The sequence below is a fragment of the Cydia strobilella genome, chromosome 4 (genome assembly GCF_947568885.1).
Source record: "Cydia strobilella chromosome 4, ilCydStro3.1, whole genome shotgun sequence".
Lineage (NCBI taxonomy): Eukaryota > Metazoa > Arthropoda > Insecta > Lepidoptera > Tortricidae > Cydia > Cydia strobilella.
Window position 1 is genome coordinate 1,638,073 of NC_086044.1, and position 17,412 is coordinate 1,655,484.

At 37.1% G+C, this 17,412-nt stretch overlaps 1 protein-coding gene across 1 annotated transcript; it reads right to left on the reverse strand.

The window, feature by feature from the left end:
* Positions 1-4,002: 4,002 nt before the first annotated feature.
* On the reverse strand, positions 4,003-16,779 carry LOC134740505 (sodium/potassium-transporting ATPase subunit beta-2-like). The gene is made up of 7 exons (XM_063673007.1): positions 16,654-16,779; positions 11,081-11,131; positions 7,766-7,882; positions 7,071-7,249; positions 6,084-6,173; positions 5,410-5,599; positions 4,003-4,161 (listed from the first exon to the last, which is right to left on the reverse strand). Exons 1-7 carry the CDS (start codon positions 16,715-16,717, stop codon positions 4,061-4,063), a joined length of 792 nt encoding a protein of 263 aa, XP_063529077.1. The 5' UTR covers positions 16,718-16,779; the 3' UTR covers positions 4,003-4,060.
* Positions 16,780-17,412: the final 633 nt, after the last annotated feature.

Consider the following 17,412-nt stretch of genomic DNA (forward strand, 5'->3'; position numbering starts at 1 on the left):
TTTTTATAAAACGTAGGTATTATATATATTTGTTATACTGTTACTTAAATTTTTTATCTTATTTTATTTATTTTCGCCCTCTTTTATAAATTTATTGACTTTCCTCTAGTCTATTGTACGCAGTGCTATATTTGTCTACCGTTCTTCATCAATTCTCATCTACTCAAAGGTTAACTGGAAGAAATCCCTTAAAGGGATAAGTTCGCCTTTGTACTGCCTTTTCTGTGCCATATTTGTGTTTTATGTCTTTGTACAATAAAGAGTTTATACATACATACATACATACAATTATTTTTTTAGAGATTGTCAGGTAAATTACATATTAAGTTTGGCCCTATCCACCCCAGCCATCCCTATTTACCCCGGTTGAATATCGGCCTTCGTTTAGCTCTAGCTAGGCGGTCACCTACAAGCCCCTTTGATTCATACTGAGAGCGACACCGTGTATATTTTTAGCAACTTTGTAATGAACACATCAGTTGCCTAATTATAAAATATTAGTTCAGCCTTTAAAATTTAACGAGGTGAAAGATGCGCTTATTTCTAACTCATTAAGAATGTAATTGTTTAATCTTATCGTTATTTTTGTGTTCGATATTTGGGTTTAATAATACAAACTAATACTATAATTATTTAAACTTTATTATACAAAAACAAAGAAATGCATAAGACACTACAGCACAAAATGCGGGCTTAATGCTATGACTTTTTTTATCAGTCAACGATTGAGAACAGAGATTCGGACATATAAAGCTAAGACAAAAATTTGATTATATATAATATTAAAAACATGGCGCATTTTATGGTGGTTATTTAAGGGAGTCACCACACTCAGCAATGCGAAAATTCAATAACCAATATCTAAAAATATGCTGATATATATATATATAATATAATCATGACAAATATGTATTTATTTAAGGCTCACGTGAACCTAGCCGCCGCCATACAATCGAAGTTACGCGCTCATTTTAAAACAACATGCTGAAATAACATGAACCTGCATGAACATTAAGTTACATATACCGTCAACTGGGGTAACATATACCGTCAACTGGGGTAACATATACCATCAACTGAAATATTATTTTTATCATACGCTTTACAATAATAGATGCCAATTTATTATTTAGTTGCCAAACTATCATTTCAAGATCCCAATTATTATTTTTGTGGCTTGAATTTGATGTCAGTTTTTTTAATAATATGATGCTTATATTTGGAGCTAATAAATTATTGGCCTTTAAAATATTAATGCACGTCCAAATTATATTATTATATATTATGCCCAATGAAAGGTCCTGTTTAATATTTTAGTTGCCCAGTGAATAATAAGCCTTAAATAAATACATACTTGTCATGAATCCATCAAAATGTTTTAATCGCAATCCGTCCCTGTCCCTTACCTGGTTCGTGCATAATTTTAAATGGCACCTGAGCGCAGGCTAGTCCAACGCTAAAAAAACCAGTGTAAGTGCGCTCTCCGATAACGCGCCTTTGTTACGCATATCGATGACACATTTTAGACTGGTTCTGTAGCGTTCGACTTGCCGGCACTCAGTAACCGCAAAGACCACACAGCTATGGAATATGTTTTCCCATTAGTTCATTTTAAACCTTATTGCAATCATCATAGAGTGGTAATTCAATAACCGGTTAAAACGGCCCTACCATTTTTTTATGCTAGGAAGTAGCACGTGCGGTTTCATTTAACAATAGACAAAGGATAAGCCGAAAGGGGACTGTTTGAAATCTAAACACTATACTCATTACTCATAGTCTAATATTTAAGAGCGATCGAACTAAATCGCCTCTAATGTAATGTTAAAACTCGTAGAGGAAATAGCTCTCTACAAAATTATAGTCGAAGAAATGTTATTTCCACCGATGAATGTTATCGCTAATGGCTCTTTTACAATAGGGTAATAAGATAAGATAAGATACATTCATTGATAAAATTGTACAAATTTTATTTGTACAAATACATATAATTGTACAAATAAAACAATTAGAAGCCTGTGAGCTAAACAATCTTGTTTCCTGTTATTTTTCTACATTTTAATTTCTAAGTTTTCCTAGTATTCCAACTTTTAAATTCGTAGTCTATTATACTAATTTAAACTAACACGATTTTCACTCATAATTTAAAACTAATACGGGACTTAATCACGTCACATCACGTTCGAAACGTCAGGCCATAAATAAACGTAAGTTTGTACGCGATTAAGTCTCGTAGTCTATTATTTAAAAAAATAAAAGTTTATTTAAAGAAACATTAATTTCAAAGTAAACACGATTTGTGTCAAAAAAAGTTTAATTTAAGGTACCTATAATAATAACCTGTAGATATTATCCCAGAAACACAAAGTATCATTACTAAGTTATTCCCACTATATAGATGCCATAGAATGGGACAAAGCACTTCACACCTCTTTTGTCCTTTTCTATTCGTAAAGATATAAAGTTTTATGACCAATCGGTGTAAATTATATTTCGTCAACTATACCATATACGTTAACCATAACCAGTCCGTCAATTATGGTTAGCAATGATACCATCGGTCCTTAGTCTCTGACAAGTCTGACATAGGTAAATAAATAAGTTAATACTATGGAACGATTTTACACAAATATATCTAGTCCACGGTAAGCTCATAAAGCCCGGTTTACATTTGTCTGACGTGTCGTGTTGTGTTGTGTCGTGACGCATATCGGTCACATACATATGAAACCTTAGGTCAATATGGGTAAGTGTGTCATAGGGACAATTGTGGCTAGCCTTCACATTGGGGCCTGTTTACACTTTGATTAGTGTTTATTACGAGTTCATACATTTGCTACTTGCGTATAGTGGTAAATGTATGGACTCGCGATAAACACTAATCAATGTGTAAACAGGCCCCATGTGACGGTCAGTTACACTTACCCGTATGCCACACTTAGCTATAGTGTGAATTATCTCAGATGATTTTTCGGACTCGGGCCGTAATCTGTTAAACAAAAGGTATTGTTTCCTTTATGCAGTGGTTACACCTGCTTACTGCTTATTGCCCCGACAGTAAGTAACGGGAACAAGCCCGTTTAAAATGCAAATTTACCATTCTATTTATATGGTTAAAATTCATGAAACAGCCCAACGTGTTATCTCCAAAAAAGACCAACCATCAGGTTGTTGTATAGTATAGTATAGGTTCAATGTGACAGCTTGTTCTCTGAACGAGCTGTCACATTGAACCTATACTATCAAGATAGTTGCTTTTTAAACGACATGGTTGCTTTGGCACGTGCTGAAGACCGCTCTTAAAAGAAACAATGGCTTTTGTTTAACAGGTTAGGGCCCGAGCCCGAAAAAATCATCTAAGATAATTTATACCTACCTACTATACCCATATTGACCGTAAAGGGGCCCACTGATTACCAGTCCGCCGGACCATATCGGCCCGTCAGTTTTTCGGAACTGTCAAATTTTTGTTCTAACTTACAGGCTGCTGATATCGTCCGGCGGAATGATAATTCTTCTTCTTCTTTGTCGTTGTACTCTTTGCAGAGTGTCGTGGTCAACTGCTGACATTAGGCACAGATGTTGCATTCCGTAAACTCGCATTATTTGGTGACACCCCTAATTCGGTGACACAAGTTTTGAAGCATGACACCCAGGAAAGCTAGTGAATTAGGGCCTTTTAAATGGGACCTCACGGCTTCACGGCCCATTTCAAAGGCCCTAATTAACTAGCTTTCCGCGTTGTTATGCTTCAAAACTTGTATCACCGAATTAGGCGTGTCACCAAATAATGCGAGTTTACCCTACGATTTCTCGCCATTTTTCGCGGCGGATAATTAGTGGGCCCCTTAACGGCCCGGCCACGACGTCGCGCGGCGGCGGCAGCGGCGAGCGGCGGCCATAGGTGGGAGCGAAAGGTCCGATCGCTGTGTCTCGCTCCAACCTATGGCCGCCGCTCGCCGCTGCCGCCGCCGCGCGATGTCGTGGCCGGGCCGTACACAAACGAGCCACGGCCTTACGTTCGACAACTATGGCGACTCCCTTCTTTGGTGTTCTGCATCTAGGTGTCCACCTTCAGCTGGAAGCGGGCCGAGACCTGCTCGCTGCCCTCGACGATGTTCTTCGCCCACGCCTTACACAGCACGTTGATGGCCGTGTCCACTGTAATGGTTAATTAGATTAGAGTACCTTCACCTGATCGCGTTCAGAATTAACAATATTTCAGTAAAACAATAATTCTTTTAACAAAAAAAATACATAGAGTTAGACCAAGCTAAGTTGGCAGCTATCTTGATAGCATTGTGTGCAAGTGGTATTTTAAACGTCACACGTTTAAACTTTAAAATAACACCTTCACAGTCTGTGCTACCAAAATCACTGCCAACTTGGCGTGATCTAACACTAACAATATATTTTCATCAGCTGTTCCCCATTTACATTAACAAATTATAATTTTCTTGAGCACGCACCTAATTATGAAAAATATCGAATTCAATACAGGTGAGCCCATAATATTTAAAGAGTTCTCTCGATCTTTCCAGGATCATATCATTGAGATACTCACTTGATAACAATGGGGTCAAAAATCAATTTCGCAGATGTGTCCAACCGTTTACGAGATATTTTCTTTTTCTTAAGAGGCCGTAGTCGATTTTGGAGCAAAAATGTAAAATTGATGGATTTAGTCGTTGAAATTATACACGTTTTGTTACGTAATATCTAAATAACAAGTATTGATTTCTATTAGCACGTCTTCTCATCTTGCCTTTTAATAATGAGGTCGCGAGCATGCGTCACTGGTAATGCATGAAGAGAAGGGGCAGTTTTTAAAAATTCATCAAAAAATCATGGTGGTAAATTATACAAATTGATGTATAAGAATAGTTTCAGCAAATGTTGTAGATTGTTATAGTATCAAAATTACGTTGAAATTAAGTCCATTTTCAGAGAAATTGTCATTTGTTTTGAAGTAATTTCTGGAGAAAATTGATTTCGTCTAACTTTCATTTACACTACTTCAAAGTCATAATAATAAAAATGTAGTCTGATAAACGTGTTTTTTAAATTACCATGTTTAGCAGTCCAAACTTTACAAAATTTACAAATAAGAGCGACAAAATCATTGCTTTACGCGCGTTTACCTAAACGTCCATCAGAAAAGCAAACATTACTAATTTAGTGAGTCTGTTTTCAAAAAATTGATCTGATAAAAGGTAAGATAAGAAGACGTGCTAATAGAAACCAGTACTTGTTATTTCAATTAGATAACATAAGGTGTACAATTTCACGGACTAAATCTATCAATTTTAAATTTTTGCGACTAAAATCGACACCGGCCTCTTAACGTGCACTAAAAGTATTACTACTTATTCATTTTACTTATGCTTTATCTGGTAATTGTAGACTTACAAGTAGGGTTTTCGAACATCACGACGACCAGCGGACTGAGATAGGCCTCCTGCTTCGTGTAAGGGAAGTAGTACGACGGGAAGCCGTGGGCAGGGCTCGGGATGTACTGCATGGATCCAATGTTGTTCTTGTCAGCTTCGGAGACACCCTCGCAGGACACCCACACCTCGTTCATATCGGGTTGGCCGGACTGAGAAAGAACAAATAACGGTCAAAAATCTGTTTTTGGTACACTTTTATTGCCGACTGTATCTATCTCCTTTGCATGTTTATCAAGTACTTCTCGAGATTTTTCTAATGGGCTTAAATCAATGTGTTTTGTTTTTCTCCTAATGTATAAACTTGGTACTTTATGTATATCTCAATATTCTCAATGTCTTTTATCTGTGAAATGATATTGACACTTCCATTTTCATTTCACCATTTAAGATCAATGTGGTTAAGTCCGTCTATAAGGGACCGTCTAAAAGTTTTTTCGTCGCTTTTAAGTCTTCTGTTTGTACAGTATACTCCACTTACGGAAGGTTGGTGGAGCAGAAGGAGTGAAACTTTCGCTTTCAGTTGTCTGAGCGACATGTACAAATACGAGTTTTTGCCCTATGACGGTCTTCCCGGCAATAAATTTTATAAGCCGGTTTTTTCCACATTGGCCTTATTAGATGAGATAAACCCACCTTTGGTTTGATGGCCTGCTTCAAGTCATTGGGCATGGATGCAGGCAGGCTGTCCGTGGTGTTGTACAGGTTTGGCTTCCAGTTTGGGACCTGAAATGAAACAAAATATACACGTTAATCAACTGATTGTCTCAGATAATTGGTATATCTTTCAATTCCTTCGTCTTTGTTGCGCGAGTGTCACTCATTACTAACAGTGTGCCTAACCAAGGTGACAATCCTACGACAACGAAACGCTTCGTTTCTCTCCGTCACTCTTATATATTAGTGTGACAGTGGTCACAGTGGTAGTTGCGTTGCGTTCGCTGCGGAGTGTAAAACATTGGCATGTTGGCTACGCACCCTGATGTTGCTTAAAATGCAAGTTGCATATTTTTGTATGGGGATGGAAAATTTCCATTCCGATGTTATTTATGATATGTTCTTAAAATTTCTTACTTAAAGTTATAAAAAGAACAGCCTGTCTAAAAAGGTTCGCTTGCGGCATTTACCCCTTAACGTATGCTTAGACACGGATCCGTACGTGTGAATTTAAATCTATTGTTTTAAATGTCAAGGTCACTTTTTCGATGATCAAATTTGACAGGCCGCATACGAGGGGTTAACGCTGGCCGCCTTACCTCTCTGTATTACCAACGATATACGCTGAGAGGCATAGTATGAATTATCTCAAATGATTTTATCGCCCAAAAAATTGCCTTTGGGCGTGATCCATTTCACTGATGAGAAATGAGGTAGCCACCGCGGCGCACAAAAGAAACAATGCGTTTTGTTTAACAGCTTAGGGTTTGGGCGAAAAAATCATTTGAGATAATTCGTACTATAAGCGCCAGCCAGAGGTCCCCAGAGGTGTCGACGAGCCGTGTCGACAGGGACCTTATAAAGGCTTCCATATCCACCGACTAAGGTCTGTCTCCACAGCAAGTACCGCTTTGTATTTTTGCAAATGATGAGTATTTGTGGCGTTTGAGTAAATTCTTTGCTTACCTTATTAAATTTCAAGAAGACGCAGGGCTTGCCGTTCTGGTAATTGTACTTGTTAGCGGCAGTGCACGGGAAGAACTGGTTAATATCCACGTCGCACACCTGGTCTTTGCTTAGCTTCGAGTTGTAATCACACTTGACAAGTTTACCGGCGTTGCTTCCTATGCGTATCTTATTGTATTCTGAAACGTATGAAGATTTTATTAAATTACGTTTGGCATTTTAGAAAGCTTACAATTCTGCAGGTCTAAAGCGGTAGTTACTATCAAAAACGCCTATGGCCATTATGAGTCAAGCGCCCTAATGCCACGAGATTCCCCTCAAAAACACTCAGTACTCTCAGTAGCAATAGCACTCAGGTCAAATAAGGTAGGAGTATAGTATGAATTTCCTCAAATGATTTTTACGCCTAAGACCCTAAACTGTTTTTAAACAAAAGCTTTTCTTTTGTGCGAGCGGTCAGCCATTGTGTCTGAGGGTTTTAGGCGTAAAAATCATTTGAGATGATTCATACTAAAATTGGGTGAGAGGATGTATTAAGTAAATGTATGATATTTATTTTAAAATAAAGATGGGATGAGCTAAACTGCCACACGTGATTATTGCAAGGACCAAAAATTATACCTAATTTAATTTTTTTGTAATATTTTTTTTTTGTGCACAGTGCGCAGTGTGTGTGTTTGTGTGTGTATACTCACCACTAAGAGTATCATTGATCCGGCGTACCCACGGCAGAAACGTGCTATTATCGCTGACTTTATACGTGATCTTTGGCTCCTTGGACCCGTCGGCTCCCCGCGGCCATACCTCCAACACTGTTAGATTACACAACATATTATAAATTAATAAGATTAAGTGATACACTTACACAAATTAATGTAGTCCCAAGTCCCACATAACGCTGCGTCTTACGAAGGCGAATACTCGCGAACGCAAAGCGAAGCGGCGCGGCGCGGCGGGCCCAAGGCGTTCGCGTTCGCAACAATCGCAACGAGATCGCCCACGTAGGACACTTCTATAGGTATCAAAGGATTGATTCACCACGCTCCGCGCCGGCGCCGCGCCGCTTCGCGTTCGCGTCTCTGTGTTAGGTTGCTGATATCCGTTTTTGTGCAGGTAGAGGTGCGGTTGAATTTTACTACGCTAAAAAATTTACGTTCCAATAAAGTGATCTACATTGAAAGAGTACCGTCCAGCGGTACCAGCATATGGTTGCATTTTTATCACCTATCACTATGCCTGTCACTTTCGCACTTACATACTTGTTAGAACGTGACAGGCATGGTGACAGGCATGGTGACAGGCGATAAAAATGCTACCGTGCTAAGCCCGCAGGTGTAAATATCATTCGATAGCGTGACGTGCGTTCGCGTTTGCGTTATGTCTATTTTTGTAAGGGTATTTGAACAGCGCACCATGCGGGACGGAACTCAAAATCCCATACAAAATGACAACGCAAACGCCGTTTTACGTTTACGTTTTAGTAACACAGAGGAAGATTTTTTAGGACAAACTGTGAAATTGCGCTTATTATGTACAGAATAGGGATCTACCAAATACGCCAAATTTCATTGAAATCTGTCTAAAAAAACGTCAACGAAATAAAAACAGCTCATCTTCAATGGCCATGTTGACCTCAAACTATTCAATATTGTACAGTCAAGGGCATAAATATATATACATTCCCAAAGTTTTAAAAACACCTTAGTTAGACAATAAAGTCGTCTTCACATATTTTTGAGCCATTTGTCTGGATCGATATTTTTGCCTTCGACTGTTGTACAGTGCAAACAATTCAAGTTAATCAAACAGACAAACACATACCTGGTTTTTCCTCTTCCGTAACAAACAAACAACTTTGTGAGATATAATTATCACTACATAGTATAAAACAAAGTCGCTTTCCGCTGTCTGTCTGTCCCTATGTATGCTTAGATCTTTAAAACTACGCAACGGATTTTGATGCGGTTTTCATATATCAATAGAGTAATTGTTTAGGAAGGTTTTAGTGTATAATTTGTAAAGGTAAAAAAAAAGTTGTTTATTATAAGAAAGATTTTAAAATTACACAACAGGCTCAGTGGTCCCACACTAGGCTAGGCCTGTATCGTGGTGACCGCTCTACAGATTTACTACATAACAAGTTTAGGGGTATCCTCTAAAAGTCTAAACTAAACTAAAGTAAGTCTCTTATCTTACAGTTTCAAATAAACCTTACGATTATCCAGCGCAGTCATTGTTTAAAGAGCACAAAATACTTACGCTACCATGTGTTTACATACTAACAGCCTGCAAATATGTAAGGTCAAATCTGGGGTTATATATATACAACTCGCGGGCAGAACCATGGCCGCAACACGCGCGGCGAGCACCTCCTGCTGGTCCCGCGCTGCCGTCTGGCCAAAGCTCGGAAGTCACTCGGTGTCATGGGTGTAAGGATTTATAACACCCTTCCCAAAGAGGTCATTGACTCAGCTAGTGAGGCAATATTTGTAAGCAAACTTAAGAAAATGCTAATGTGTTTAGCTTGTTACACAATAAACGAATTTATATTCAGAACTGCTGATGTCCCAAACTGATGTAATTTCAAAAATAAATTAAAACAATGTAAAATAAAAAATTTAATTGTGATAATCTATTCTATTATGTATTATTGTGATAATGATGTGTATGCTGTGTGACGTGTAAAATTATTTAATAATGTTATCAATAAATTTCTCATTCTCTCATTCATTCTCAGTTCTTACATTGAATGAAATGAAATGAGATACATGCAAAACTAGTACTAACATTACTTACTAACTAACAATTATTACATTCATGTCATAATATCATAAACAAAATATGTACTACCTACCAAACCTTTAAATAGTTTAAATAATTATACCTAAATTATACCTACTTCAAACAAATAAAACTTCATAATTCATAATGTTTAAAGAGTTTTTGAACTAACGTTTTACCTTTTTTAAGGAATACAATTCTACTTACGTGTTGATTATTTGCTCGTTTTACAGTAGGCCGAGCACATGATTGGCGCGACAGTATCTCGCCACGAGATAGACTACCCGTTTTTTTCTAACTGTATTAGTTAAAGAGGGACAGGTAGTCATCTCGCGGCGAGATACTGTCGCGCCAATCATGTGTTAGCCCGGCTGGAGATACCCGTATTTGTAATAAGCTCGCAAAAAAATCACAAAAAAATGGACTTACGTACTGGGACTTGAACCCAAGACCTGCGGCTCTAGTGAAAAGGGGTACAAGTATCGCGCAGCTCAGTGAAAAAGTGTACCCCTTTTCACTAGACAGATGCGGATCAATACCGTCTAGTCTACAAGGTCGTTAAAATACGCGAAGTATCTACGCGTATTTTTTACGAGTACCTATATGCAATATTTAGGTACGCGCGGACGATATGTACTCACTCTGAAGGTCAAAAAATAAATTTCAAATGTAGAAAAACGTCGAGAAAACAGGAAATGGTTAAAATTACTCAATTTTAGTGTTCCGTACAAAACTTTGTTCGCGGAACACTTATGGGATCACTTCAGTTTTGCAAATCGGCCAAACGCATTTTTCGTAGATATATTATTATATTAGACTATTTCTATCTTATAGATATATTAATTCGATAAGTAAAAACGGGGGAGTGCGCACAGGAACTGCACGACCTGATCCCACCTTCCCTTTTCCATCATCGGACATCCAGGCGCGGGGAGCAAATGCACCCGTTCGTGTTCCACTTTCCATTTGTTCGCACGTAACGTTTTGCCTCCTCCTTTTTGGTACGGACGGCTAAGGAATAGAATGCGCTCCCGCCATCTGTATTCCCTGATCAATATGACCTCGGTCTCTTTGCAAATCAAGAGTGAATAGGCTATTACTGAACCGGTGAGCTCCATCTTAGGCCCTGTCTTCACTTTCCATCAGGTGTGTGATGGCCAATCGCCGATCAGTTTATTAGTTATAATAAAAAAACGACTGCAATTTAATGTAATATGTAAATAACTCACCAACTTTATCAGATCGTAACAAGAGACCCAGCAGGATCCCCAGAAAAGCTCCTGTAATGAGAAATAAATCAATCAGGTATTAAACATGTATTGAAAGATAACTGAGCAAATAGATCCAACACACATCGTGTATTTTCAACCCCCAACGCAAAAAGAGGGGTGAAATGTTTAACGCCAATATCTGTCTGTCTGTGGCATCATAGCTCTGCAACGGTTGGACCGATTTCGATGCGGTTTTTTCACGCAGAAGCGAGTTTCCAGTGTTGCCAACTCGGATTTTGGACTAATGTGCCAATATGAACCACATAAGGCGATGGCGCATATTGTTGCTGCCAAGTTGGTGCAAACGTGGCTTAGACCAAATATCCTAAAAAATATGCCAGATATGCTAATTGGAATTTTTTTTATGACAAAGCGAGTGAAAATATGCCAGTTCTGGCATATTTTATGCCAAGTTGGCAACACTGCGAGTTTCCTTGCGGTGATTCTTAGCTATGTTTGATAGAAATCTATTCAGCAGTTTGAAGAGTATCAGCTCCTTTCCAAAATGATGTAAGTCATTTTTGGCATGATATGTTTTTTTGGCATATCATATAGCGCAGGGGGTTATTAAATATAACCTTTGTGAATTAAGTAAGTATTGTATCCGTTATGAGGTTTAAAATATTAAAGACTATGAACTCTAAGTATTAGAAATAAAATAGAATTTTACTAATTCTGTAATGCGACGTGCTAAAGACAGACCAAAAATTTGAAGCGATAGAATAAAAGTTTCACTTTAAAAATCTAAATGGTACAGACAGACCAAAGTACAGAGTGGTATGGTAAAGACAGACCAAAAATTTGAAGCGATAGAATAAAAGTTTCACTTTAAAAATGTAAATGGTACACTTCTAAGTGAAAATGCCTAGGCACTAACGAATTCAGAACGCGTCTTTATCTACAGACAAATTGGTTTGCCAGTCAGACTAAACTTTTATCATATCAATCTAGCATCTGACTGGCATTTTATATGTATGATGCCAAATTGGCGAAGCCACCACTGTAGCAGCATGGTTGCATTTTTATCGCCTGTCACTATGCCTGTCACTTTCGCACTTACATGCTTGTTAGAACGTGACAGGTATGGTGACAGGCGATAAAAATGCGACCGTGCTTAGCCCGGTTACGAGCGGACCCCGCGTTTAATTCGCGTGATACGAGTATGTTCTATTGTGTCAAGTCGAGGCCGTCTGGCCGGTGTGACGTCATGCTCAATCAACGGATCAACACGCGGTCACGGGTTTTGAAAATTGGGTGGGAGTTTACTAATCCAAATACCTAACCTAACGTAACGTACCTAATAATAATTTAGTGTGATAGGTTAGGTAGGTATTTGGACATCTGGTGGCGAAGGCCGGATGGGTGGCACTGGGCTTTGTCACTTTTACTTTAGTAGGTATATGATTCATAATTTCAATATGAAGGGTACACGGAAAGAACATGTCTAGTCATTTAAGTAACATTTTGAGTAATCGCGGTTTTAAAATTTGGAACCATGTCAAAATGTATGGTAATTCCGTGACCAGCTCTTTTTTGACTAAAAAAAAGTTGTGTTACATATATTATACAGTGGTAGCAAAAGATATAACTAATAGTTTATTAGGAGCTCTATATTTTGAGACGAAAATCTCATTTTCCGAAAAAAGTGACTAGAAATGTTCTTTTCGTGTACCCTTCATATAGTGTGACTACTTGGAAAAAAATAGCATTTTTTAAAATTTAAACAGTTTTTGATTTTTCTACCGTTGCTGCCATTATTTTACATCATTTCAGTTTTTGTGATTTTTCAAAAACTAACATTTTTGATAAAACACCTTTTCAATTTTTAGGGTTCCGCTTCCGTTCCCCTGTCGATTTGTCAGAAATCGTCTGCTGTTTTTATTTTTACTATAAATTGTTTCATGTTTTTCAGACTAACTTTTCAGTTTTCCCATTTCACACGCAACGCCGCTAATAGACAGACAGACAGACAGACATACAATATACACAACCTAACTCTAACTCTTCCTCCGCCGGGCCTATTTTTTGCGCGGCCTTGAGTCTATATTGGTGTCTGAGCACGCGAATTTGATTATGTCATTTTATCGCTAGGGATAGGTATGCCTAGATTGCCTAGGTTCACTAATGGCTAATGGACACTATGACATATGACATGAGTCACTATTGATTTTAACGAACGCAACTTAAGCCTATTTTTTTTTTTTTTTTTTTGTCTAGATTTGGATTTAATTAGACTGGTTAGAAAAACTCCTTTTGGGCAGAATAAATACGAAACCAAAACTTGTCTCGAAAAAAATAAATGTAATTTACCCTTGGGTTAAGAAAATGCCGTAAGTTTCCGTAACTCAGAGGAAGATTTTTAAGGATATAAGTATATGGTGAAATTGCGCTTATACGTGATGTTTTTTAGGGTTCCGTACACAAAGGGTCTAAACGGGACCCTATTACTAAGACTCCCTTGTCCGTCTGTCCGTCCCTCTGTCTGTCACCATGCTGTATCTCATGAACCGTGATAGCTAGACAGTTGAAATTTTCAAAGATGATGTGTTTCTGTTGCTGCTATAGCAAATACTAAAAACAGAATAAAATAAATATTTATGTGGGACCGCAAACGTGATTTATTTGCCGTTTTTTTGCGTAATAGGTACGGAACCCTTCGGGCGCGAGGCCGACTCGCACGTGGGCGATTTTTATTTTGTTGTAATTTTTTCATTTTTCTCAGATTTTGATAAAATTTGGTGAATAGATAGTTCCTTATTCTGTACGACATAAGCGCAATTTCACTGTATGTCCTTCAAAATTTTCCACTGAGTTACGGAAAACGTATGGAATTTTCCGTAACCGAATGGGAATTTTCATATTTTTTTTGTCCCAAATTCGGATTTCGTGTTTATTCCGACCAGAATAAGGAGCTGTTCAATCCTATCAATTTTTATCAAAAGCTGACAATAAATTAAAATCGACAAAAAAATGGACCATTTGGGCCTATATTTTATGTATTTGAATTTTTTGGTCGTTCGATTTGGATTTAATTTGACTAGTTTGAAAAGCTCCTTGTGGGCGAAATAAAAACGAAACCAAAACTTGTCTCGAAAAAAAAAAGTAATTTTTTTATAGTATCAGTATCTTTATCAACTTTTCCAAATTTTCTCAATTTTCCGCCATTTCGTCTTAAAAGAAATGTAGTTTTTTAAACTTTGTAAATACTGGCAAATTTGAATAAAACAACGAGTGTATTAAATTACGATCAAAAAAAATATACAGGACCAAATAGATTTCATCTAATTATGCATAAAATTATATGTTTATTGTTGTGTGCATACATACATCACTATGCATTTAATAGTTAAAAAAACACCGTGTATTGTACCTAGTGTGTATATTACCTACTGAGGTAATAGAGAACTCTGTCTATCCAGGCGGCCTAGCCAAGGTGACAAGTGACAATCGCTATCGCTTCGACAACGAAGCGCTTTGTGTCTCTATCACTCTTCCATATTAGTGCGATGCGACAGTGACAGTTACGTTTCGATTGCTACGGAGCGTAAGCGATTGTCATATTGGCTACGCGGCCAGATCCACCAAATTTGATCGAAATCTAACAAAAAAAAAATCTAAATCTAAATCGGCTCATTCAAATAACTCAATTGCTATGCAGTTTGGCAGATAAGAAGCAATAATTAATGTACCTCTTTTTTTAAATAATAAATATATTGAAAATAAATACAATTGAGCCTAGAGGGCCATTTTAAATCATAATTCCGTAGGAATGTGAAGTTTATAGTGGAAATTACTGGAAATCCCTCACTCCGTCGCCTACCAAATCGATGCAGAACTTTTTCCTAAGATACTCAAATGTCAAATCAATAATCAATTGCCCAATTTACAAGCCAGTCATCCAGTTTAGTGACCATTTTGTACTAAGGTGACAAAGGTCAGACAAATTGAGGCAATAAAACTGACAATTTAATCTATAAGATATAAAAACAAAGTTACACTATATTTTAGCTAGTTAACCCTTCTCTTGACAACATATCTTACAAGATGTAGAATTGAACACCCCGTTTTTGTATTTTTTTGTAAATTATTATTTTTAATATAAATAATTAATATTTTTTAGTCCATAGCTCAGTACTTAGTCCACGCTTCCACTCAATATCCTAGAATAAAGTAGACAAATTTTTTGACCCAGTAGTTTCGGAGATAAAAGGGGGATGGTCATTTTTTGCCTATTTTCTTGAATAACTTCTAAATTGTTTATCCTAAAATTATAAAAAAAATATATTTGAGATTCTCACATTGAGCTCTTTCATTTGATATGTAACACAATATAGTTAAAAAAAATTTTTTTTCTCATTTACCCCCCAAATGTTTAAAATTTGTTTACGTTACATGGCTATCTTTGGGTCACAAGTGTTCCCTAGTTGAATAAATAAAAAGTTTAAGAACTCAATAAGACTTGGGATGTGGCACTGTCCCATCAGATATATCAGAGCGGCCCAGTTCCTTAAAAATATCTGAGCATGCAGCTTAACGTCAGCTTTGTTCAGATGTATTTATTAGTACGGTTTTTACTCACTATTATTTTTAGTCGCTTTTGGCGACATGTTTCGGATTCTTTGGGAATCCATCCTCAGGCACGTGCACGACGTACAACCGCCGCGGACACTCGTGCCTGAGGATGGATTCCCAAAGAATCCGAAACATGTCGCCAAAAGCGACTAAAAATAATAGTGAGTAAAAACCGTACTGATAAATATTTTGAAATATGTCTCACGATAGTTTAAGTGCGATTTTGTTCAGATGTTTGTGAACACCTTGGCCGCACCGATATATCTGATGATAGCGACTGTATACCTACTTGATCATAACATTATGAATTATACAGATACAGATAATTACTGCGTAGATAATATATGCAAAACATACTCAAACATATCGGCACTACTTCGAAAAAAACTCGGATCTTGTTCTGTCAATCAGAAAAATAATGTAGTATCTATGTATGGGACGCATACAGAGTTACTGCCTTTCAACTTTGAGCAGTAATGTCAAATGTGAGATAGGTACGAGATGTTTTCAAAGGTGTGCTGATATGTGACCTTTTACTATACGAATTGATATTTTGGTACCTATTTGTAAACACTTCACGATAAGCAAAAGTAAATTATTTTGTAACCAGTAAAATAAAATTGTTTTTTTACTTTAATCAATCTCTTGAGGAAGATTTAGGTTTAAAACATAAACAATTGATATTGTTTTCACTGTTTGAATATGATTGGCTAAGAGCCAGAAATTAGGAATAAGAAAATGACAAAATACACAACTTTGCAACTTGTTGACCATCCGATATTGTCATAAACATATTGCATGTATAAAATTAGAATTTAAAACTATATTACTACGCGTTTGAAAACCGGCTTCCACCGGCGTCTGCAACTGCCATATGGCTCGCAAAAATAGTTTACAAAGACTTACATATTCCCTTTTTTAATAAACCGATTTAAAAAACAAAAATATAAAAAACTTACCAATAATAAGTAATGTAATCACAGTAATAACGATTATTTTAATAGTTCTTTTCTGTAGAGCCATGGCGCTGGTTGTAACGTCAGACCCAAACTAAATGTGCAAAATGGCTGAGGCGTAGATGCCGGGAGAGGCCAACCCGTAATGACAGCATTTTTATTTCGCTAATGTGCGATAGTGCAATAAAATTGTTTATATTAAAATTATTTACTGTGACTTTATGACTATAGGTACTATAGCAGTAAGGGTTCATCCATTAATTACGTCACACGAATTTCGAGGTGTTTTATTTTATTTATTAAAATTTTTAAATCAGGCAACAAGGCCGATATTACAAATTGCATTTTATAAACTTAAAAACTAAACACTATTTAGGCAATAAAACGGCCCCCCACGGACGGCACGGGATCGGGGGTTTTGACCCCTCCCCCCTCCTTGTCACACTTGGTCACATTTGGCAAACCCCTCCCCCCCTGGTGTGACGTCACATTGTTTCAATGAAATCGGCAAATCGAATTAAGTATTATTAATATTTTATCAAAATATTTTTGACAAAAGAAATACTATTCATTTTATAACCCAAAACAGATTAGGAAAGAAAATTAAATAGGGCATTTTATATGAAAAGGGACCTTATTGTCGATGGCGCTTACGCCGCACAGCGTCGCGCGGCATTGTATTTATGTCGGAGCATCGTTAATAATGGCGTAAGCGCCAACGACAATAAGGTCCCTTTTTATAGAAAATACCACAAATTATTA

Bases quoted from the DNA above. Each gene is read 5' to 3' on its own strand.
- LOC134740505 (XM_063673007.1), bottom strand. From the start codon at position 16,717: ATGGCTCTACAGAAAAGAACTATTAAAATAATCGTTATTACTGTGATT. The intron at 11,132-16,653 runs GTAAGTTTTTTA...TTCTCATTACAG, and splicing joins GATTACATTACTTATTATTG to GAGCTTTTCTGGGGATCCTG. The intron at 7,250-7,765 runs GTGAGTATACAC...CATACGTTTCAG, and splicing joins GATCAATGATACTCTTAGTG to AATACAATAAGATACGCATA.